The following is a 26358-nucleotide window of genomic DNA, read 5'->3' as shown; positions in this document are numbered from 1 at the left end:
CCGGAGCGATCTGAAGTGGAATGATCACATAAAACAAATAGTGGGAAAAGCAGGCGCCAGGTTGAGATTCATAGGAAGAATTCTTAGAAAATGTGACTCATAGACGAAAGAAGTAGCTTACAAAACGCTTGTTCGTCCGATTCTTGAGTATTGCTCATCAGTATGGGACCCTTACCAGGTTGGATTGATAGAAGAGATAGACATGATCCAGCGAAGAGCAGCGCGATTCGTCATGGGGACATTTAGTCAGCGCGAGAGCGTTACGGAGATGCTGAACAAGCTCCAGTGGCGGACACTTCAAGAAAGGCGTTACGCAATACGGAGAGGTTTATTATCGAAATTACGAGAGAGCACATTCCGGGAAGAGATGGGCAACATATTACTACCGCCCACATATATCTCGCGTAATGATCACAACGGAAAGATCCGAGAAATTAGAGCAAATACGGAGACTTACAAGCAGTCGTTCTTCCCACGCACAATTCGTGAATGGAACAGGGAAGGGGGGATCAGATAGTGGTACAATAAGTACCCTCCGCCACACACCGTAAGCTGGCTCGCGGAGTATAGATGTAGATGTAGATGGTGCACCCGTCGTTTCACCATATCCCATACATTTTCGATTGACGATAAGTCTGGTGATTAGCGGGCCATGGCAAAAGGCTGATATCCTGTGACACCAAGAAGGCATGTGCCCATCAAGCAACATGAGGTCGTGCATTGTCCCGCCAAAAATGGCTACGTTTCCCAGGAGGTCATTCACTTAGGTCACGCTGGTCACAGTGCCCTGGACACGCACTAAGTGCGATTTTTTTGTTTATCCAATAGCACTCCACACCGCAACACTATCTGATGCCCCTCCTGTCCCGAGTGACGACGTTCCATGCATCATTGCCGTCTAGCATGTTTGTTCACATTCGTCGAAGGTAGGCTGGTAAGTGAACGACGCGCCTTGCGTAATAAAATGGCAATAGACTGTCACGTGTTACACTGTTCCACTATTTCTCCAGAGCTGAGGATGACTTAGATCTATCCTGCAATGTCATTCGGATGTGGTGCCGATCTCTGTGGGTGCTTTGGGTGGTCCGACCTGACACATTGAAAGGTCTCTGTTGGATTCCTTTCATGTTAATTTCTTAAATCTGTTGTCATTTACGGCATAAATTCCTCTTCTAAATTTACTGTGGTGTTTCTGACTATCTGGGCGGAGACTGAGCAGTGAAACGTGTTACTTTTACACAAACAAGAACGATCTGTCACACTACTACACTTTAAAACACAGTTTATATGTAATTCATGTCACACAGTCTCATACAGAACCTACATCCGCTTTCTTTTATATACTGTATATGATAAGATACTGTCATCCCCCTTTCCTTCTGTGTGAGAGGATGAATGAGCAAATGTATTTCTAGTTGCATGCTTAAGGGTAGCAGACAAGCCTGTCTGCTAGAGAACAGTAGGACCAACGTCGGAACAGGTAGCTACGCTTTCTAAAAGCAAAGAGGTTTCTATCCTTAGTATGGTCCTGTCCGTCCCTTGTCATGTTGGTACAGGAAGCTGCCCCTCTGGCCACTTCCATTTGTATTTGGGAGCCACCCTCAGGAAGGGACCACGGCAGTCTGTCCGTGGCGAGCGTCTGAAGTGGTAAAATCTCCAGCTAAGCGCTTGTCTGCTAAGTCCGTAGGACAATGGATTTCTCAAGTTCAGCCTAACTGAATATTTAATCACCTTTATTTCAGGTTTAGCTCTAAAATATCTAATGTTATCTTAAATTGCAACGCAGTGTATTTCGAGTGTGAAGTTCAGAATATTTTCCAGTAGTTGCTTTGTCACTAATTTGTGAGTAAAGTGGAACCACGTGTTGATCAGTAACTAAGAACATCAATCTTAAATGCGAGTGTGCGTGAGTTTATAACATCTCTTCTTGACAATATTTTTCAATATAGCAACTTTTTTTATGTTCAACCCACATGTGGTGTACTTTGTGAGACCACTACCACGTGCTTATGTAATTGACCCATCAGGTTAATAGTAAGACGTTAGTAACCAGTTCGAGGTTTTTCTTTTGTAAATTGCTTTTCGATCTAATTTATTTTAATTATCGAAACTATTGTGGAGTTCCACGCTTTGTATAAACCAAGTTGACCACGTGAAGCATGTGTTGTAATCATCAAAGTAGCGCTCAGCTATTCTTTTCGGGAAGATTTCACAGGGAGTTAGTATGAATTTAGTATACCAGTGTGTGGTAATTACATGACAGACAAGATTGTGCTACGAACTTCACTTCTTTGGGTGAAAATTGAATCGGTTGGTTGTGGTTAATTTCCTCTTGCATATGTTTCAACGTTCTTCGTGTGTTATTTTATGAATGCAGTGTTGTATGCAGTGTTGTATGCAGTCTCCCAGTCTTGGCTCCATATTTGATGTGTTCCGTAAGATTACAAACCCACATTTTCCACAATCCTAAATAAGGCACCAGTTTAGTTATGAATCAAATTTAATATGCTGAAATTTCAATGATCAATGTTAAAATAAATTTCCAAATACAAACTGATTTCTTTTTATTTAAATTCTCTTTTTTATATATATATATCACTGGTTGTCGTATGACTATTAAAAGATTATAATTAATGTTAGTCTGGTTGGGAATTTGGTAAGCTAGACTGGATACCTGGTGAAACAGTTGCGCAGTAATGCAAGGTTAACTTCCTCAGATAGCTCACAGCTTTTAAACCGCTTTTATTGTCTATCAGTTCCGCTTTCTAAGAAAATTAAAGCAACAACGTTACAACATATCATCGTGTACTACGGCCTTCCGTGAACACTTCCACACACACACAAACTGTTGCACTATTGAAATACTTCGTCCCACACGAGCAGCAACTTTCCGCATGGATGCACTACTTTCTCGTGCCAATAATGTGTCCTCTATCAAACTCTGATTTGACGAAACAGCTCTTACGCCTGCGATGCATCCTGCACATCTCAAGTCACACTGATCCATTACCTTCTGTTTATGGTGACAACGAGAGCCGCAGGCACATTTTAGTGTTAGGTGGTGTTGCACCGTTATATGTACATTACTGGCCATTAAGATTGCTACACCACGAAGATGACGTGCTACAGACGAGAAATTTAACCGACAGGAAGAAGATGCTGTGATATGCAATTGATTAGCTTTTCAGAGCATTCACACAAAGTTGGCGCCGGTGGCGACACCTACAACGTGCTGACATGAGGAAAGTTTCCAACCTATTTCTCATACACAAACAGAAGTTGACCGCCAATGCCTGGTCAAACATTGTGATGCCTCGTGTAAGGAGGAGAAATGCGTACCATCACATTTCCGACTTTGATAAAGGTCGGATTGTAGCCTATCGCGATTGCGGTTTATCGTATCGTGACATTGCTGCTCGCGTTTGTCGAGATCCAATATGCAGAATATGGAATCGGTGGGTTCAGGAGGGTAATACGGAACGCCGTGCTGGATCCTAACGGCCTCTTATCACTAGCAGTCGAGATGACAGTCATCTTATCCGCATGGCTGTAACGGATCGTGCAGCCGCGTCTCTATCCCTGAGTCAACAGATGGGGACGTTTGCAAGACAACAACCATCTGCACGAACAGTTCGACAACATTTGAAGCAGCATGGCCTATCAGCTCAGACCATGGCTGCGGTTACTCTTGACGCTGAATCACACACAGGAACGCCTGCGATGGTGTACTCAACGACCAACCTGGTTGCACGAATGGCAAAACGTCGTTTTTTCGGAAGAATCCAGGTTCTGTTTACAGCATCATGATGGTCGCATCCGTGTTTGGTGACATCGCGGTGAACGCACATTGGAAGCGTGTATCAGTCATCGCCATACTGGCGTATCACCCGGCATGATGGTATGGGGTGCCATTGGTTACATGTCTGTCACCTCTTGTTCGCATTGACGGGACTTTGAACAGTGGACGGTACACTTCAGACGTGTTACGACCCGTGGCTCTATCCTTCATTCGATCCCTGCGAAACCCTACATTTCAGCAGGATAATGCACGACCGCATGTTGCAGGTCCTGTACAGGGCTTATTTGGATACAGAAAATGTTCGACTGCTGCCCTGGGCAGCACATTCTCCAGATCTCTCACCAATTCAAAACGTCTGGTCAATGGTGGCCGAGCTAGTCACTACTCTTGATAAACTGTGGCATCGTGTTGAAGCTGCATGGGCAGCTGTACCTGTACACGTCATCCAAGCTCTGTTTGACTCAATGCCCAGGCGTATCAAGGCCGTTATTAAGGCCAGAGGTGGTTGTTCTGGGTGCCGATTTCTCAGGATCTGTACTCCAAAATTGCGTGAAAATGTAATCACATGTCAGTTCTAGTATAATATATTTTTCCAATGAATACCCGTTTATCATCTGCATCTTCTTGGTGTAGAAATTTTAAGGGCCAGTAGTGTATGTTGACCAACTCGCGGGCCGACGTGGTTCAAACGATCATCATTTCTGCAGAGCGTACTAATGTTCATTTCCTGTGAATATGAACGTCCTACTTGTGTGTTGAACAGAAGTATCAGATTGGCAGACGCTGAGCGCAGTATCTGGAAGTGTCATCGTGGTCTAGGGGTAGCGTTTCGTTTAATTATCAAGATTTACTGAATTCCAGATTCCGTCTCTGCCCTTGCGTAAATTCTGAATAAAAACCAATATTAATGGGCGCCGAATATTTCCGGCGTAGTAAGTCGGCTCGTCAGAGGGTGGACTAGTGAGAAGGGGCTCAAGGGCGCACACTTTACCTTGGAGTGGGAAACTGCCACCAAAATGGCGGAAGAATCAGCGATGAGACCATTAGAGTATGTAAAATGAAATACTTTGTCTCACTTGTTTCCTGGTTGAACATTTAAATTAGCGAACTATTAAACAGGATTGTTATTTATCACTTACTACTATTTTCATAGATGAAAATGAGAAATGAAGCTAGGTGATGCAATGTTCTATAGGTCAATAAATGTCTAAGACTGCATTTTCTAGTGTACGCAATATTATACCTATAGCAACTGAGGACGAATGGGTGCAAATAATATACTCAAAGTCGTTGCAAACTTCAGGTAAGCTGCTTCGTAGACGTTCTCGTCTATATACCGTTCTATTCGTCATACTATTAATTTAATATTAATCTTTGAAAACGTCTTATGCAAGACGTTTCGTTAGCAATGAACTGTTTTTCCACGATTCTTTTTTTTTTTTTTGTTGTGGTTTTAGGGCGCAAAACTGCTACAGTCATTAGTGCCCGGTCCGTGACTTAGGAAACAGTAAAAAACCCAAAATAGAAACCAGCAGCAGTGGGAACGAAAGGAATAAAATTGGAGAAACTAAAAGCAGAAGGAAGGCTTAAAAATCCACTACAGAAAGGGGTTGGATATCCCAAAAAAAACTTCAAATGACTGACGTCATTTCACTGTCACGAATGAACTCTAGAGCGCGATCGGCCGATCGCGTGTCATCTACTAAAATTGAAGGTATATCAGGCGACAGCTGTAGACGAGCGCGTAACGGAGTAAAATAGGGGCACTCAAAAGGTGTCTTACCGTCCACAACTGAGAGCAGTGGGGACAGAGTGGGGGAGGATCGCCGCTTAAAAGATGTCGATGGTTAAAAAGACAGTGCCCTATCCGGAGTCTAGTTAAAATTACCTCCTCCCAACGACGCGTTCGGGAGGAAGAGGTCCAAGCACAAGGAAGAGTTTTTACGTCCCGCAATTTATTTTGGGGAAGTGTCGACCAGTGCACGTGCCATAAATGAACAACAAGACGACATAAGACGCTCCGTAGATTGGCGACGGGAATCGATGGAATAGCTGGCCGAAGAAGAGAGACTGCAGCCTTGGCCGCAATATCGGCCGCCTCATTTCCGCAGATACCAACGTGTTCCTGGAGCCAGAGGAACGCCACCGAGACGCCCCCAGGTGGAGCAAGCGCAGATAGTCCTGAATCCGGTGGACCAGATGGTGCACAGGGTAAAGAGCTTGGAGACTGAGGAGAGAGCTGAGAGAATCGGAGCAGATAACGTACTGTATCCGCTGATGGCGGCGGATGTAGTGGACAGCCTGGAGAACAGCGTAAAGCTCCGCAGTATAGACCGAACACTGGTCGGGAGGCCGAAAGTGATTTGGGGTGTCGCCAACAATATAGGCACTCCCTACACCTAACGATGTTTTCGAGCCATCGGTGTAAATAAATGTGGCTTCCGTCATTTGTGCACATAGAGCAGCAGATGCCCGACGATAAACAAGTGAAGGGGTACCATCCTTGGGAAATCGACAAAGGTCACGGAGCAGGCAGATCCGGGGACAGGGCCAAGGCGGTGCTGTACCGCAAGTTGTCAAGAAGGTTTTAGGAAAGCGGAAGGAAAGAGAATGGAGCAGTTGACGGAAACGGACTCCCGGTGGTAGTAGGGAGGAGGGGCGGCCTGCATACCCTACATCAAAGGAGGCGTCGAAAAAAATGTCATGGGCTGGATTAGCAGGCATGGAAGACAGGTGGCTTGCATAACGACTCAGAAGGACTGCTCGCCGATTGGACAGCGGAGGTTCAGCAGTCTCAGCATAAAGGCTTTCCACAGGGCTGGTGTAAAAAGCTCCAGACACTAAACGTAATCCACGGTGGTGGATAGTCGAGACGCCGAAGAATAGACGGCCGAGCAGAGGAGTAGACTATGCTTCCGTAGTCCAATTTCGAGCGCACTAAGGCGCGATAGAGGCGGAGAAGGACCACTCGGTCTGCTCCCCAGGAGGTACCATTCAGGACACGGAGGGTGTTGAGGGATCGCAGACAGCGAGCCGAAAGATACGAAATGTAGGAGGACCAGCATAGTTTGCTGTCAAACAAGACCCAAGAATTTAGCGACGTCTGAAAACGGAAGGTTGACACGTCCTAGATGTAAGGAGGTTGGAAGAAACACCTTACGTCGCCAAAAGTTAACACAAAATGTCTTACTGGGAGAAAAACGGAAGCCGGTTTCGATGCTCCAAGAGTGGAGGCGATCGAGACATCCTTGAAGACGTCGTTCAAGAAGGCTGGTCCGTTGAGAGCTGTAGTAGATCGCAAAATCGTCCACAAAGAGGGAGCCCGAGACATCAGGCAGGAGACAATCCATAATTGGATTTATGGCAATGGCAAACAGGACAACACTCAGCACGGAGCCCTGGGGTACCCCGTTGTCTTGGGAGAAAGTACGGGAGAGAGTAGTGTTCACCCGCACCCTAAATGTGCGCTCTGCCATAAATTCGCGAAGAAAAAGGGGCAGCCGACCTCGAAAGCCCCAAGAGAACAGTGTGCGGAGGATGCCTGTCATCCAACAGGTATCGTATGCTCTCTCCAGATCAAAAAATATTGCTACTGTTTGGCGTTTCCGGAGAAAATTGTTCATGACAGAAGTGGAGAAAGCAACAAGATGGTCAACTGCAGAACGATGCTTTCGGACACCGCATTGGGCAGGTGTTAAAAGACTGCGGGATTCCAGCCACCAAGCTAAACGGTAATTCACCATACGCTCCAAAACCTTACAGACACTACTCGTGAGAGAAATGGGGCGATAGCTGGAGGGGAGATGTTTGTCCTTTCCAGGTTTCGGAACGGGAACGACGATAGCTACCCGCCATCGTCGGGGAAAAGTACTGTCGGTCCAAATTCGATTATAAAGGCGAAGGAGGTAATGCAGACTATGGGTTGATAAATGCAGCAACATTTGGACGTGGATACCATCCGGTCCTGGGGCGGAGGAGCGAGAAGAAGAGAGTGCATGTTGGAGTTCCCGCATGGAGAAAACAGTATTGTAGCTTTCGCAATTTTGAGAGGAGAAAGCAAGAGGTCGCACTTCCGCTGCACGTTTCTTCGGGAGAAACGCTGGCGGGTAATTGGAAGAGCTCGAAATCTCAGCAAAGTGCTGACCCAACGAGTTAGAAATTGCGACGGGGTCCACGAATGTATCATGCGCGACAGTGAGCCCAGAGACCGGGGAGAAACTAGGCGCGCCTGAGAACCGTCGAAGCCGACTCCAAACTTCCGAGGAGGGAGTGAAGGTGTTAAATGAGCTAATAAAGAATTTCCAGCTCGCCTTCTTGCTATCGCGGATGACGCGACGGCATCGCGCACGGAACTGCTTATAGCGGATACAGTTGGCCAAAGTAGGATGGTGGCGGAAAACGCGGAGAGCACGTCGCCGCTCACGTTTTGCATCACGGCATGCCTCGTTCCACCAAGGAACTGGGGGGCGCCGGGGCAATTCGGAGGTGCGTGGTATTGAATGTTCTGCAGCCGTAAGAATAACGTCGGTAATATGTGTGACCTCATCGCCGACGCTGGGAAAGTGACGGTCATCGAATGTCGCTAGAGACGAAAGAAGTGTCCAATCAGCTTGGGCAAACTTCCATCGTCGCGGGCGCATGTATGGCAGTTGAGGCTGCAGTCTAAGGACACATGGAAAGTGGTCACTCGAGTGTGTGTCATCAAGGGCGAACCATTCGAAGCGCCGAGCTAGCGGAACAGTACCGACCGCTAGGTCCAAATGAGATAAATTTGTCGTGAAGGCAGACAAAAATGTAGGGATCCCAGTGTTGAGGCAAACTAGATCCGCTTGGTGGAAGACGTCTAGCAATAGTGAGCCACGTGGACAAGGATGTGGAGATCCCCGAAGTGGGTGGTGGGCATTGAAGTCCCCAACCAGCAAATAGGGGGGTGGAAGCTGACCAAGAAGATGAAGGACATCAGCTCGTGCCACTGGTGTGGATGATTTAATGTATACAGTACAAAGAGAGAACGTGTATCCGGAAAGGGAAAGACGGACGGCGACAGCTTGGAAGGAAGTGTTTAAGGGGATTGGGTGATAATGGAGAGTATCATGGAGAAGAATCATGAGTCCTCCATGGGCTGGAGTGCCTTCAACAGAGGGGAGATCATATCGGACGGACTGAAAATGAGGGAGAACAAAGCGGTCATGGGGACAGCTTTGTTTCCTGAAGACAGAAGATGACCGGCGAGAGGACCGACAATTCATCCCTATTGGCTCGAATGCCGCGGATATTCCAGTGGATAATGGACATGGGGTGAACAGAAAATGGAGGAATGTGACCAAAGTTGCTGTCAACTCAACGACTGCTCGGAGCTAGCGACCGACAGCATGGAATGGCATTCAGCCGAAGGCAGAAGATCCTGATCCATAGGTTGGTCAGGAGCAGCTCCTGCCACCAGCGAACAGCCGGTTGACCGGCCACCAGCAGTGCGCCTCGGCGACACAGAAGACGGCCGAGGGCGATTTCCGCCAGGTGGTGCTGTAGATGGGACACGCCTTGGCGGAGAAGGAGGGGAACTGGGTTTCTTTGTAGCCTTCTTAGAAGTATGATGTTTAGATGAAGGAGGAACCGATGGTTGGGAAGTTGCGGTACGTAAAAACTCTTCACGAGTATGCTCTTTTTTGGAAGGCTTGGTGTCTGACTTTTGGGCTCGATATTTAGCAGAACCCCATGAAGGGTGAGCCATAGAGTGGGCAGGCGAAAGTGGTGAGGTTGAACGGGCGATCTTTGCGCTGGCCGATCTGACGACCGTGGCACTAAAGGTGAGGTCGCAAGTCTGCGTGGCCGCCTCCTTTGTTGGCCGAGGATAATCAAGGACAGTGCTGTATTTTCCTGTCTGAGGCACGGTGGGCTGGCGATGGGCAAATAATTTTCGATCAGCTAAGGTCGACACCTTTTCCTTCACTGTTATTTCCTGGATGAGCTTTTCGTCCTTAAAAACGGGGCAATCTCGAGAGGAAGCAGCGTGGTCACCCATACAGTTGATGCAGCGAGGGGATGGAGGTGGACAAGCACCCTCATGGGCATCCTTGCCACACTTAACACATTTGGCCGGATTGGAACAGGACTGGCTGGTGTGATTGAACCACTGACATCGATAGCAACGCGTAGGGTTTGGGACGCAAGGGCGAACGGAAATTATCTCATAGCCTGCTTTGATTTTCGATGGAAGTTGAACTTTGTCAAATGTCAAGAAGAGAGTGCGGGTTGGAATGATGTTGGTGTCAACCCATTTCATAACTCTATGGACAGCCGTTACGCCCTGGTCAGACAGGTAGTGCTGAATTTCTTCATCAGACAATCCATCGAGGGAGCGTGTATAAACGACTCCACGCGAGGAATTTAAGGTACGGTGCGGTTCCACCCGGACAGGGAAGGTGTGGAGCAGAGAAGTACGCAGCAATTTTTGTTCCTGGAGGGCACTGTGTGTTTCTAACAACAGGGTGCCATTCTGTAATCTGGAACAAGACTTTACAGGACCTGCAATTGCGTCGACACCTTTCTGAATAATGAAAGGGTTGACCGTGGAGAAGTCGTGACCTTCGTCAGACCGAGAAACAACAAGGAACTGTGGCAACGATGGAAGAACTGTGGCTGAGACTCAGTGAACTTACGTTTGTGAGCAGACAGTGGAAGGTGAGGAAACCATTGCGGAAGAATCCCCCATGATTACCAGCGTCTCCGATGGCGCGCTCCTCCCTTGTGGGGGCCCTCACTGAGGGCAGTCCCGCCTTAGGTGATTGTTAACACCTCAGGTCACACCTCCCAACGAACGGACCGAGGGACCAATCGGCACTTTCGGAAGTTATTAGCTCAGGTAATCACCCCTCCCTGGGCCTGGCAGTTACCAGGGGGTTCGTACGTGTCCTACCAGTCTACCCGGGGCGGGGAATTACGCGTTACCCCGTCACTGGCTACGCACAAAAATGCGTGGGTCGGCCTTCAGACACGCACAGGGAGGAAAAAAAGAGAAAGGGAAAGGAAAGAAGAGGGGTCTCAAACGCTGCAGCGGAGGAAAGGGCAGAGAGAAGCGGGAAGGAAAAGAGAAGGACAGAGGAAGGACGAAGACTTGCAAGTATAGAAAGCAAGGAATTTTTAACAGTTTAGAGCGTCCGTCTCCGGACGTAGGCACAAACCATACTCCCAGAGGGGGAGAAAGGGAAGGAAAGAGCCAGAGGTGAGGGGGGGGCGAAGATGGGGGAGGGGGAAGGATGAGGAAAGGGAAGGTATGCAGACCGGAAAGGAAGGAGGGCCACATTAGCTCGGGGTCCAGTGCTCGCTACGCACGTGTCCACAAAAGAGTTGTTAACCCCCTGGGGGGTTCCACGATTCAGTGCACGCTACTCCTTCCACTTGGTGCAATGGTGCACAGTGCTGAGGTTTTAATTCCAAGAGGAACATTTATCTCATTTTCGGTGGTGGTGGTTAGTGTTTAACGTCCCGTCGACAACGAGGTAATTAGAGACGGAGCGCAACATCGGGTTAGGGAAGGAAATTGGCCGTGCCCTTTCAAAGGAACCATCCCAGCATTTGCCTGAAACGATTTAGGGAAATCACGGAAAACCTATATCAGGATGGCTGGAGACAGGATTGAACCGTCGTCCTCCCGAATGTGAGTCCACCTCGCTCGTTATCTCATTTACGACAAATGATTGTTAGTTTTAATTGTGTGGAACTTTTAACATTACCAAACGTCCCATTTTCCAGAAAAACCTTTCACAGTTTCCGCTAGTTTTTCTGTATATTGTGCTAGCGCAGCTACTTACGTTTATGTCGACCAACTGGGTGCGGATGTTGCACGCTTCCTCAGCCTGAATCTCTTCCAGCTCGATGCGTTCTCTTTCGAGCCAGCTCACCTGTTGAGAAAGTAATAATTCTTCGCACACATATCTTTTTCCACTGAACGACATTGTAGTTAGTCTGGCTCTTATTACTCTCTGCTGCTCATTCCAGTGGGAGGATCTAGACACATACCAACGCACATACAACTGCTATTAATAAAATTTAGTATGTATGATTTATAAAAAACAATCTTTTCAAGCATCGTTGGATTACAATTCGATTTAGCTTATAAGAAAAATATATATGTTTTTAGTTCAATGGATGATATTTGAATAGCTAATTATTTCTTGTTGATCTAGAAATATCTTGAAGTTCAATATATTCACTAATTTCTATTTTCTTTTCAAATAAGACTGAGAAGACAATCTGTATTCTAAGAGACGCCCATTTCTAGTATCTCTGACGAAGTTCAGGAACTTTGTGTGTTCATGTAAAATGCCTAAGTCGCGAGAAAAACGAGATACGTACGTTGGACTTCACACAGGTCACGTAACTTCCGAAATATTTCCAAACTAAACCATCAAAAAATACAATAAAAATTTTAAATATTCTGAATGTTTCTACAGATTTGGTGTACTGTGAACAATTCGCCTTCGCTAAATACTATTCCTTCCACCAGATCAGCAAATCTGCAATACGCGTCGTAAATACAACATTAGCTACTCGTTACGCTGTATTATTTATATTAGTCTCGGACAGAGTCTATCACACATGATTTCACTAATATTCAACTCCGTTCTGGTAAATGTTCTCAAGGACCTTCCTTATCTCTTCATTACTTCATTTCGTACCATCAGATTTGTCAGTGTGTATGAAATTATTTAACGCATTCAGTTGGACCCTCAATTTATGGTAGTACCAGACTATCAATAATTCCATTCATAAGGAACTTTCAGAAATTAACGTTGGCAGCAGTGCTACGAGCTAGCACATAATGTGCAACATGCTTGACTAAGTATTTGTGGAAAGTGTGGTTCGAGGTCAAAGTGTACAAAGAATAGATAGCAAGTCGTCAGGCTCTGAGCACTATGGGACTTGAGGTCATCAGTCCCCTAGAACTTAGAACTACTTAAACCTAACTAACCTAAGGACATCACACATATCCATGCCCAAGGCAGGACTCGAACCTGCGACCGTAGCGGTCGCGCGGTTCCAGACTGTAGCGCCTAGAACCGCTCGGCCACCCAGGCCGGCAGCAAGTCTTCACGAACGACTTACGTACATAAGACATCAATGTTGTAATAAATGTTTTCATCTCACCTTTTAAGGCTTTATCTTTATGAAGTTTATGAAGAACTATTTCCTATGCATAAGAATCCAGTAGTACTGTTAGTAAGTCGTTCCCTTCATAATTATTTTTGAAATTTTTTTCACTCTTCTGGCAACCTTAAGGTGAAAACCGTGTTACGCTTTAAGAGCCTTTACTTTTGATAGGTTTCCAGTAAATCAGGGCTTCACAACATACGTGCTCGCGGAGCAAGCAATGAGCAGCAAGGCGCGAGCACGGAGCAGCGCGAGCACGCTACCCCCACTACCGGACCAGAGCGTAGAGTGGGGAGTCACGTGGGGCACACAACAGCTGCCGCCAGTCAATGTAAATCCGCGGCCACCTGCAGGGATATCACTCACGAATTATTACTGCCACAAATGAAACAAAGGAGGATGTGCACGTGTCACATAATTTTATTAGCTTAGTGTATGCCTCTACATTCGTATTAATTTGTGAACTGTTACACAATAAAAGGTGTCACTGAAGTGTGGGATTATCTGTTATCTTGTACTTTTTGCCCTTTATAATAGCGTTATGTTCGGAGTAATTGTTCTTGTGCATTGTAGGCGCAGTGTGCAGTTTAAATTTCGATCAGACAATGCGTTTCTCAGGTGTGTCTTGTTACTTTTCATTGCAGAGAACAGTTTTTCAGAACCATACGTGGACCGAACATTGATATTATTGGAGCCGCCAGTTTGAGCGAATGAGGAAATCTATCCTGAGGGAAATATCTATAGAATTCCAAAATGTTTTTCTTGTTCTGAAATTTGTCTGTCGCACTGCGGGTCAATAATTTCTAGTTGCAGCTCAGGACAAATTTCTTCAATATTCGCTGAATATGGACAGGAGAACAGATCAAAATCACTGTCTTGTGCTGTCAGATCTTGAAAGCGTTTATCAAATTCTTCCGTAAGGGCAACTAAACTATGAATAACGTTCACAGTCTTTGTGAACATCTTGCATGGATGATAATTTAGGAAAATGAGGTAGCTTTCCTGTTGCCAGCTGACGAACCCAAAGGGTCAATTTCATTTTAAAAGCTCGTATTCGATCTATGAAATGAGTAAATAGCAGTTCTTTACCTTTTTGTGAAATGTTCAAAACATTCATTCAGATGGCTAGTTAAATCTGCTAAGAACGCGAGATCACATTTCCATGAAGGCTCTTTCAATTCAGGAACACACATTTATTTCCATGAACATATTTATCTAATCTAATAGGCAAAAAAATCTATTTAATAATTCGCCACGAGTAAGCCAGCGGACCTCGCTGTAATAAGGCAGGCTACCATACTGGCTTTCTACATCCTCAAGAAAGCTTTTAAATAGTCTGTGTTGTAGCCCATGCTTCCTTATATAATTGGTTGTACAAACAACAACACTCATAAAATTTTTGGAGTTATACTCTTTGCACACAAGTTTTCCTGGTGGATCGCACGGTGAACGCCCCTTATTTCATTCGGCACGGTCAGTTTCTGCATTTTCTCCTTCAACAGCGCAACGAAACCTAATTTTTTCCCTGTCATCGCTGGTGCACCGTCTGGAGACACTGAAACTAAAGAATCCCACGACAATCCTATATTTTCAACACTTTCTTCAACACTACTTAAAATATCACCTCCAATTGTAGTGTTCTTCACGGCTACTACATCGAGGAGCTCCTCCCTCACCTGAAGATCTCTATTAACACCTCTAATAAATATGACAAGCTGCGCTGTTCCAGTGATATCAACACTTTCGTCCAGAGCTAGAGAATACGCCATAAAATCTTTATAGATATTTGCAAGCTGGCTCTGGACGTCGTCTGCCATGTCCTGTATGCGACGCATAATGGTCATGTTAGATAATGACACAATCAGAAACTGTTCAACTTGAGATGGACACAAATGTTCCGCTGCAACTACCAAGCATTCTTTTATTAAATCGCCATCAGTGAAGGGGCGCAGGGCTTTTGCTAAAAGCAAAGCAATTTTGTAACTCACTCTAAGAGCTGCCTCAGTTGATTTTTCTTCGTCGTCCAGATCTTCTTTGGATAGCTTCCTTTTAAGTTTAATAGCTTACTGTGCACGATCTGGTCCATCACATTTTCCACTTCCGTAGTCTTTCGCGTGGTACGACATATAATGTCGCTGCAAATTAAATTTCCTAAAAGAATTCAGCGTTTTGTGACATACTAAACATTTTGCAACACCATCTTTTTCTGTAAACAGATACAATTCCTCCCAATGGGGGTTGAAGTGCGAAAGCATGGCTGGGGTTACACAACGGCGACTTGACATGATTCTTAACCAGCGAAGTGACTGTTAGAGCTGATCGTAGTACTTTAAACGTTACACAGTCGGCCCGAATTCAATAGGCACGCTGCGGCCCTATTCAAACGTGCGCGCGCATTTCCCCTCCCACCCCTCCCTCCCTACTCCGCAACCTTGCACCTGCTCGCGAGCACGTGCCCGAGCAGACGCGAGTACTCGCGCTCAAAACCGGCCAGTTGTTAAGCCCTGCAGTAAATCCTTCCGTGCATTTGCGGTCTTACCAGTTCCCTGTTCTCCGGCAGCTGGACGTCCAGGTACCTCTCCGCTAGAGCAGCTCCAGTCCTGACGACCATCAGCCCCACAACGAGGGGCATCATGAGGTACCACGCGAAAGGCAACGGCTGACGACCTGAAACAATGTAAATGACGTTGTCCAACAGTTTCTTCTTCATGTTATTCATCATCATAGATTAACCACTCAGCATGGAGCACAAGATGGAATTTAGATATGAAAAATTGCTGAATTTTGAGCGAGGTTTTCTGTTTTGTGGCATTAAATGTCTTAAGGAATCAAAGAGACAGACGTGTTCTGAAAAAGGTTGCTCTTGTTAGGAGCTTATGCAGTGGGAACTACGTCCTTTGTGTTTGGATCGGGTGATTATGTTTCTCTGATCGTGACGTGAGGGTTAGGTTCACGTCACTTTTTCTTAAATTTCTGTGAAAGTGGTCCTCGACACCTCAAGTTTCTTGATAACTTTAAACGGAAAGTCACGGTTGTTGTCACGGAGAATAGACCATAACTGTTACCGACTAGAAAGGAAGACTGAAAAGTTTTCCCTGCTATGTTGCAACAGTAGGAGTACGTGGTGCGGTAACAGGTTTCCCCTATGCTAAAGCTCTCCAAGTACGTATAGCTCTGCAAGCAGCGCAGTGGCCACAGTTTTTATTTGCTGTTAGAAAAGTGTTTACGGATTTTTCTTTAAACCCTGGACAATGAGATAGGCAGTAACTATTAATCTGTTGGGATACTTCGGTATTGCAGATGTGCCTACTGGAGAAGAGTGTGTCATTTAGGAACAAATAAAGCAACAGTTTAAAGAAGAGAACGTTGTAGTAGCGGACGTTACTACACCTTCAACAGATGAAGAGGCATCAGATTAAGCAAAAATCATAGTGCCAAGGCAAGGGGGTATGAAGTAATGTCACCCGTAGCGGATTTCAAAGAAAACAGCGATTCGTCTTATTACCCATCACCTTCATGACTACTAAGTTGTCTTAAGGGTATCTAGCTGATGTGTATAATACAGAGACAAAAGATGAAAATTTTGGTCCTCCCGTGTATGTCTTCCTGGATTAACAACATATGATACTGCGACTGAAAATTACTGCAGTATTGACACAGAAAAGGAAAAAACAGGACTGTGACAAACCTTTCTGGAAACAGACTGAACTGACGTTATTCGTCAAACCCAAAAATTATTGAAGATATAGTAAATCGTGAATTACTTTCATTTTATAGCAAAGCGGCAGGAAAACGCAGTAATACATGACCGCACATTGAGACTGAGCACTGAAAATAAGGGAACTGACTCTTACAGTTCAAAGTTTCCAACTCCTGGGTAAAGAAATTTAAATGTAAGAATTAGATTGTCTTTCGTAAAAAAAACCCGAAAGTTATCAAACGGTTGGTTGAATGGGATGCCGATATTTAACAAAAAGCTTATCAATTCGTGAGAGAAATCAGGTCTCACTGAGGAAAACCGTCTATCACCAGATGAAATAATTAATGCTGACCAAGATTTAATAATTACGGTCTGGACGGACTCCCACTGTGTACGGGAAGTAAGCATGTCTTTGGTGCTGATGAGTTCATAGCGGCAACCACACACTTATCGTATGATGTCTGCGCTTATGATGGATGGTAAACTGAAACCCCATTTGCATGTCGTTTCATCGGACCCCACCGGTCTTTTTCCTGCAAATATGAATTAAACTTAGCGAACATCGAGGCGTTTGCTAACAGATATGCTAATATGACGAAGATGGTCCTAAAAGTCTTCGTAGACGAAATAATTTGGCCCGATGTACAAGAAATAATTTAAGGCCTTCGTTTGAGCCCTGGAAAGCAAAGACGACTTCTACAACCCAGCACTTACTGAAAGCGTTTAATTCATTGAAAAGCTGATTGAAGCAAAGATCACAGGCACTGTGCAACTTTCCGACGTTTCCTTCTTCCGTCCATAGAAAAATTTTGCTAAATTTATCACAGATACAATTATGGTAGCTTCTGACAGTGGCTTTAACATGTGGTAGAGAGACCACCTCTTACGTCTTTAGTCGCTCGTGTATTTCCAGTTCACGGTGGTAAGTTTCTCCAACTTAAATTTGTTTTTTTAATGCGGCTACACCAAATGCTCTCCTAGCGTATTTTGAACACTCTTAATACTGCTTCACGGAAGGATTAACGGAAGAGTTTCCGTAAGAGAAGTGATCAATCTGCTTTTATAAAATGTGTAGACTGCGAGAACAGATCGTGCTGTTATTGCTGACTGGCACAATTTGTTCAAATGGCTCTGAGCACTATGGGACTTAACATCTGTGGTGATCAGTCCCTTAGAACTTATAACTACTTAAACCTAACTAACCGAAGGACATCACACACATCCATGCCCGAGGCAGGATTCGAACCTGCGACCGTAGCGGTCACGCGGTTCCAAACTGAAGCGCTCAGAACCGCACGGCCACACAGGCCGGCTCAATTTGTTACCTCCGATAATGTAGCCAAGTAGGTAAACTGTTATAGATTATTTCATGTCTTTGACTATTTCTTCATTTCAGCAATGAATAATTCATACGTTTAGTATTTTCATCGTAGCTTTGACGAAATATCTCCTGTTCTCCCAGTCTACAGTAACTACAGTTTTTGTGATGAGTATTTTATTGCTCTATTAACTACTTTATGTATGACTGTAATTTGCTCTTCCATATATATCGTGAGTTCCCTTGTCGATACGACCGCTAAGGGCTTCGCTATTAGCACCCTATTTCAAAAGCTATTGCCTTGCCAGAAATTTTTATTGTGCAAGTCTCTTCCGCTCAAGGTCACACTTCACACAAAAAGCTTGATAAAAGATTAGCAAACAAAATTTATTTTAGGCGTGTAAAATTCCTGGTACAGCCGGACCGAGATTCGAATTTGAGGCCTTTTCTTTTCGCGTTCAAGTGCTCACCGACAGACATTCCTTCAAGCACGACTCACTACCCGTCCTCTGTGTCAGTTTCGTAACGGCACACGCTGTTGAAGAGTGATACATTCTATATTGGATGTTAATTCCTCTTGAGAAATTCTTTTTTCGCTACAGCCTCCTTACATTCTACATAGTATCTGCTTTAGCGATCTGTTGTGCTGCTGCCCAAATAGCAAAACTTATCTACTGCTTTCACTTGTAGTGTCCCCACAGAAAATACCCTCTACCACGCATCAATTAATCATTTTCAATCAAACCATTCACATTCATTCACTTTGGAAAAGTTATCTGATCTGATTTTCTCTTAATATATGCGGCGACAGCTCGACGACGCAATATTTTCTAGTGCGTTTATTCTTTGAAATAACAGATGCATATATGCATTCTCCATGGTTGTTAGGAGTGGTAACTAGGGCAGCTTCTGGAGTATCTGCTGAGGGATTGACGTGTTTCTGAGAGATACATATTCTGCTTTTCTTCTCGCTAAAGCGAGCCAATTAACATTTGTACCGCTAGCGGTTTGTTTGAAGAGAAAAAGACTGTAAACGGAAAATTAAGGCGTGGAATCACCGGAGATCTGGACATGTAATTGAGATGGATTTAATACACAATTTCCTTCATAAATAAGGTTTGTGACTTTTGTTCTGGAGTGAATGAACGAATGAGTTCTTTCTGAATCATTTGATGATCACATTGGCCCTGTAATTAGTGGGGAAGTTTCAGCTGTGTCGAAGAGAACCTGCAATCACAGTCTGTGTGAAATCGTCCAAAAAGGCTTCGTACACATCTGGAATTCGCAATCTTTCGTAAAACGAACAAATTGTCCAAACGATTGATTCTCCCGTCTGACTGCAGTGTTTAACAGTAACAATAAATGTAAAGATATCTTACAGCAAGCCAGCCGCTGATTACCAAGACGAAGGACTCCACCACAGATCCTATTTGGCTGATTTCATGTAATGAAATATTGTATTAAAAACTGTACATAGATAAAGGAGAGAGAGAGACAGCGAATGAAAATAGAGATAATACTAATAATCCTCCATTAGTCTAATTTTTCGCCTGTCTTGTCACGGATCAGCCAAGAACTGGGAGGGCCTTACTTTACTGTATAGATTTGTGTGTGAAGGTGAAGGGATCTTAAAGGCAACAGATATACGTCTATACAGACAAGACATTACACAGAGATAGCGGCTAGCTGCGTTCATCATCTATTCTTAGATAAAGAGACGGCAACTTAGTATCCGAACATTTAAAAAAGGTTAAAAACTGTCTTTTCTCAGGACAACCTGATTTAATTTAACTACGCTACCGTTATTTTACTTTTGTTGGCAATATTCAAAAGGACGCTGTCCATTCAGTACAATTCCTCTTCCAAACTATTTATGAAAATTACAATAGTTACGAAAGCTATTTGTAACAGCTTACATGGAAATATTAAAACCGCCGCCAACAACAGTGTCCCGGATACTTGTTCCAATATTTAGTGTGGAGGTACAGAGACTAGGGAACTCTAGCATGCGACACGGAAAGCCACACTGTTGCTTTTTGAGAAACAAGTCATCACTCCACAACTGGTGGACTGTTGCTGCTGACTGGCCACAGCTCATACAGGTCCTGTCAATCAGAGCCGTCGATTCTGATCATAATACCTCGCAGCGTGGGTTGCCACAGGACGAGAATATTAGACAACACGACCTGACATTTCTTAATTAGTCTGAAACAATGTGCCTACAGTCCTGTTCGAATTTTGTGCGCCGTTTGCGGTGAAACTTGACGTCAATTGTACGTCAACTCCGAATCTTCATCAGGCCCAGGAATCGACTACTACTCACCACCTCGTAACAGCAAAGTGTTTCTCTCTCTGCCCCTAGAGGCAACAAAGTAACCTGATACTCTGCTCTCACTCCTTCGGGTGTGAGCCCACCAGAACTGCCATTTTTGGCCTTTCTGAGATCGTGTACATTATTTCACCAATCTGGAAATTCCCAGCAGTTTTATTCTGGAAGATTCGGCGTCGTTTTTCAGAAGATTTTTGGGTGCAGTCCTACCAAAACTCCTCATTCCAAAAGCTTTAGTGCCGACCTTTGGCAAATCGCAGCTCCCATATACTGCAGAAGACTCATCCATGCAGGCGCCCCGTGGATACTTCACGACATGATTTATCTTACAGGAGACGTCACTTGCGTGGGTCGCCCGGTTCCTTCAGAGAAAACTTGTTATTCATATTCGTCACTGCAGCGGTGGATGAGGGGGGGTCCACTGAACTCCCCATGAAAGCGCTTTCTTCCGTGAGCGTGCTAATTCTATGAAAGAAGGACGCACCTTCAGCCGCAGTGAATGGGACAGGTGTTGCAGCTCCCAAGGGACTCAGGCAGCCCGTGTTTACCTTCCACCGCCCGGTCCGATCCCTCATCTCGCCCACTGACGGCAATTCAGGGCAAGCAAAAAACTGCAAGGGCCAAGTTTTCGCTTCCCATTAACTACCAAGAGAATGATTTCGACATGAATTTTACAATTAAAAGAAATCCTCTACAATCATCACACACTCCCACAGGTAACACTGCTCCTTTGCGTATACATCGGAAATGAAATGAGCGTAAGGCATTGTTGGCCGGGAGGCCGCATTCGGGGAAGTTCGGCCGCCAAGTGCAAGTCTTATTGCAGCCGACGCCACACTGGGCGACTTGCGCGTCGGTGATGAGGATGAAATGATGAGGACAACACAACACCCAGTCCACGAGCGGAGGAAATCTCCAACCCGGCCGGGAATCGAACCCGCGTCCGCTTGCACAGAAGGCAAGCACGCTACCACCCAGCTAAGCAGGCGGACGTATACATCGGAAAAACCGATCATTTAGATCTACCATAACTAAGAATTTTTACTTCTGAATTTTACAAATCAGATATTTGTTCATTATCGTTAATGAAACGTACTAAATAGTTCAAATGGCTCTGAGCACTATGGGACTCAACATCTTAGGTCATAAGTCCCCTAGAACTTAGAACTACTTAAACCTAACTAACCTAAGGACATCAGACACACACCCATGCCCGAGGCAGGATTCGAACCTGCAACCGTAGCAGTCCCGCGGTTCCGGACTGCAGCTCCAGAACCGCTAGACCACCGCGGCCGGCAAACGTACTAAAACAAGCAAACAAAAGTATAATTAATAATTTAATCAAAATAGGATGTAACATTTAAGTCACGCTAGGCAGATCATACATTTTAAGTGAAATAAATGACAGTAAATAAAATAACGCAATGTGCCATTTACATTACGTTTAGGCAACAGCATTGGTTTTGTGAGATAAGGCACGAAACACCATGCACAAACGAACATCACATTTGCAACACGGTGTTCGAGTTCCTTTGCTGTTTTATGCAGCGCAGCGTAGTCTTTTTCCGTGGCATCGTAGCTACCACATTTTGTCGTCGTATCTGATGCCATGTAGCACTACCTTGATACGGATTTCCCGCAGGACGATCAGGGCGTCTCTGGATTGTTGCATTGGAACTCCGATAACATTTCACAATATAGCTCCGAAATTTCAGTTGTGGCCTATTCATACCTTTCTATAGAGAAGCCACGCATTATGTACAGACACATCCAGTACCATGTGAAAATGGTAACCACCATCTCTTCTGATGCTATTTATATAATGCTGTATTTTCGTCCATTCTGCCTATGTCACCCATATTTTTGTTGTATTCTCCAACATGTGGTCGCATTACAAGTATTCTTTTCTTCTCTTGCCTTGAACATCGGCTCAGAGCTCATTGGATTGATCCCATGGCTGGTCGAAGCAATTGTTACTGCAGAATTATCTAGCCAACTGGTAACAATCAATCAATTTTCCTTGCCACCCTTGTAATGAAATTTCCTCTCTTATTCCTTTTGAACATTGTCTTGGAGGGTAAAAGATGACATTCTATAAGCAGACGATTCTCATGATTAGTGCCGGATGCACCATAATCTCGTTCTTTTAGGTGAATCAACAATGTTGGTGGTGTCAACAGATTTTCAAAATGAAACCTGTAGGGCAGATTTTTCTTTTTATCAAGAAGAAAATAATTTGTACCAGAGGTGCAGCACATTTTCCAAATGTGCTCTCGTGCGCTTCGTTCCTCTGTGGATCAGTTCCTTCGCATATTTGAAAATCCACTATATAATCTTAAATCATGTCTGTGTTAGGCACCATGCTTTGTATTCAAATCTAATGCATTTGTGTTTCAGAAATTGTTTGCATCAGTGCCTGCCAAAATACTTTAGCATACTTTTCTCATAATCAAAATCTTGCTAAGGCCGAAAGTGGAGAGAAAACGCTTTTTTTTATTATATCTGTTAATAGGCGAAGTTTCCGCATTTATAGTTTACATTGATTTGTGTGTTATCGCATGACAGTCTCCTAATTGTTTCTTATCTGCCTCTTCATGTTGTGCACCATTTCATTTCTCATGTCCAAACCTGAATCCCAACATCATCTACTAGGTATAGGGTTATAGACCGAGAGAATTAGAATTCCTAGAAAACCCTCTATCTCTGTGTGTAATCTGGGCACATTTTGTAAATTCAGTATTGAGAAATTTAATTATTTCATCATTCCAAAACAGTCCAAAGCATTTAACTGGAGACAAGTTCTGTATTTTCTGCGATCAGACTCAGGAAAGGAAGCGTTGACATTTTGCAGATCCTCTTTTCTACAATCTCTTATTACACTTTTCGAGATCTGTAGCATTTCTGTTTGATCTGAAACAACATTTCCTGGTTATTCATCATGAGAGCGATTGTTTCACGTCCACCACCTAACCTGATTTTGTCTGTCAATATCGCTTCTGCACCAGCATCTTCAGCCGAATCTACGTTAGCTTCAGGATGCTGAAATATATCCGTTGGCTCTTCTTCCTCCTCAAGAGTAGCCAGGATTTAATGCGCAAGCAGGCCTCAGAGAAAGAAGGAAACATTGGATGGACTGTTCTGCCTAGCGTAACATACTTGCAACACACAATTAAAAACTGGATTTAGAACCATAATAATGTATTGCATTTTGTGGATAACTTATAAATTTCAGCACCTTTAACATTATTAAGCAGAAGTTTCAAAAATTTTCTGGTGCGGTATATTGATTCAGAAACTAGTACTTACTCCAAGACAACCTTATTCAGAGTGTCTTCAGTAAATGAACAACCAGACACTTCTTCCTGGTTTCTACTGGCAGAAACTCTTAAATATCAACAATAGAGCTTCTATAGATGAGAAATATACAATAGGCATTTCAAATCAAATGGTTCAAATGGCTGAGTACTATGGGGCTTAACTTCTGAGGTCATCAGTCCACTAGAACTTAGAACTGCTTAAACCTAACTAAGGACATCACACACATCCATGCCCGAGACAGGATTCGAACCTGCGACCGTAGCGGTCGCGCGGTTCCAGACTGTAGCACCTACAACAGCTCGGCCACTCCTGCCGGCGCATTTCAAATGCCTGTATTGTTGCCAACAAGAGAAAACAATGGTGGAATTGTACGTGACATGTGTCACGCTCGGCAGGAATGGGTTAAGCATGATGAGTGAGAAAGAATGGAACAAGAGGCCGACTATAGCCTGACATTTCACCACCAAAAATTCCATTACCACCACCTCCCTCTGTCCACCTGCTCCTCCCTTTCTCTGTTCATTTCTCCCTACCTACCCGTGTCCATTTTCTCCTTACCTGTCCATCTATTCCACCCCTTCCCCCTCCACATTACCATCTCCACCCCAACTGGATGTTGCTGGTTCTTATTTCCATACTTTTTCTTCACAGATACCAAGTAATACGTACCAAGTTTGGCTGAATTCTACCTTGGGGTTTACATGGAGATTTGAATGAATGGCTCTGAGCACTATGGGACTCAACTGCTGAGGTCATTAGTCCCCTAGAACTTAGAACTAGTTAAACCTAACTAACCTAAGGACATCACAAACATCCATGCCCGAGGCAGGATTCGAACCTGCGACGGTAGCGGTCTTGCGGTTCCAGACTGCAGCGCCTTTAACCGCACTGTCACTTCGGCCGGCTTACGTGGAGATTTCTGCCCATGACTTTGGCTGCATACAGTGTTGTCACCTATTTCATATTTGACATACAGCTATTACCTGCTGCTGTGCTCACATATCTGTGGTTTTCTTATGATTCAGTAAGCAAGCTACTGTTCATGCAATAAGGAAAATCCTCACGTGTCCACTCGTTTAGGTAAGCATAGCTCGTGATGTGTTACCACTGTCTCCCTCCTAAGATCTCCCAATGCACGGTGTGCAGTGTCACTGCCGAGCTGTGCGTACAGAGGGGCGGAGGTAGGAGCGCACGTCTATGCTTCGCGCTGTTAAAATAGTGTGGAAGTATGGATTAAACACATTTAAACATTTTATTCATTACTTTGAATCCTATGGCGTAGCACATATCAATCAATGAAAGTTTGGAAGTCACTACAGTCAGAAAAATGCACAATGAAACATTGTGTTGCGCTGCGCTGTGCTGTGAAGAGTGATAGAGATACATTACTATGTTTTCTGTGAAACTTCCATAGTTAAGGATTTTTTTATTCTCTATTTGATTCTGTTCTCGCGAAGCTAAATAAAGAAATTCTGCATGACTTTACGTCTGTGCGTGTTATTTGCATATTATTTATAGCGAATAACTTCATAAAAGAGTTTTCACAAATATGATTAAGTTACGAAGTCAAAGATTAAATACTTTCCCTAATCCTCGTAACGCTCTCCAACTCATTAAGTATCTTTTACTGCACTCTTTCTTCCTTCTTTAGACTTCAAGTGATCTCAGACTTTATTGAAATGTGTGCAGCAGTTTAGTAACTGAGGTGTCGCGTATGATACAGCAGTTTTACTGCACGAAGGCGAAAATTTTGTCAGCGATAAACCTTTCCTTTCATCTCTTACGTAGTGATGTCTATGTGGAAAACATTGTAAATGTTTGAAATTGTTAAGTTTGTTGCTCGTCAGTAAGTGCTCCCGTTCTCAAATACTGGATGAATAAAATATGCGTGCTCGCACGTCGTGGTCTACAATTTTGTTCACTATCAATCCAACCCCTTTGGTAGGCAGTGCTTCTTACCCCCAACAGTGGTTATTTTCAGGCAGTGCGTGATATGTGAAACAAGATTCGCTAGAATCGGTCTAGGGGTTTCAGAGGCAATGCTGAGCCTACGTACACACAAACACGTCTACAATGTGCTGATATCTTTTTCTTTGATCCAATTTTGATGAACTAAACCAGTGTGGTGCCAAAGACGGTTTTCATGTTGTCTGAGGGAACCCCATGATAATTCGTCTACTAGTCTTTGAGATTAGCGTGTTCAGAGACAGACACGGTGGTTTTACGTAATTGTAGCATAGATTACCTCAATAAAATTTAGTTTCGTATTTTAGTTTATGGAAAGATTTTGTCGATTCAGCTGCAATATTAACGACTAAAATGTTCACCAGCTCGACTGCGTGTCACGGAACTGCTATACATGGTTTTACTAAGTTTCGATGTCTGTTCCTTTTTCATCTGACTTATCACTATCTTGGTCAATGTTGTACAAAGAGCCACCGTAATATGGCCTTTGTGGCGACAACCGGTAGTGGTAACTAAAAAATGAAATAGGAAAAGGTGCTGTCATATTCGTAGTAATACAAAAGTTGCCGAACTTTCATCACAGTGTCCCATACGCGTGACTAGTGGTTTGAGGGAAGATTAGACGCAAGAGGCCCGACACGCGTTAAAATCTGAACTGGCTTACTGCATCGTGACGATGTAACTACACATCTCGCCTAATGTAACCCCTCAGTGTTTCCTATTCATCCAGCAAACTGGAGAAGTCGAAAGGGCAGGGACTTGAGTCAACAGAAGAGATT

General features: G+C 44.3%; 1 protein-coding gene across 1 annotated transcript in view; it reads right to left on the bottom strand.

Annotated features, from left to right (window-relative positions):
* Positions 1-26358, bottom strand: part of LOC126191210 (uncharacterized) — a 78451-nt gene that overhangs the window by 30026 nt on the left and 22067 nt on the right. Inside the window, exons 3-4 of the mRNA XM_049932011.1 lie at positions 15489-15616; positions 11611-11700 (exon numbers count right to left, since the gene is read on the bottom strand). Of these exons, the coding sequence (XP_049787968.1) occupies positions 11611-11700; positions 15489-15616 (218 nt within the window). The remainder of the gene's footprint in view (positions 1-11610; positions 11701-15488; positions 15617-26358) is intronic.

Source organism: Schistocerca cancellata, chromosome 6 (genome assembly GCF_023864275.1).
Source record: "Schistocerca cancellata isolate TAMUIC-IGC-003103 chromosome 6, iqSchCanc2.1, whole genome shotgun sequence".
Taxonomy (NCBI): Eukaryota; Metazoa; Arthropoda; class Insecta; order Orthoptera; family Acrididae; genus Schistocerca; species Schistocerca cancellata.
Note: the sequence above shows the minus strand (reverse complement) of the source record. Positions and strands in the feature narration are given on the sequence as shown.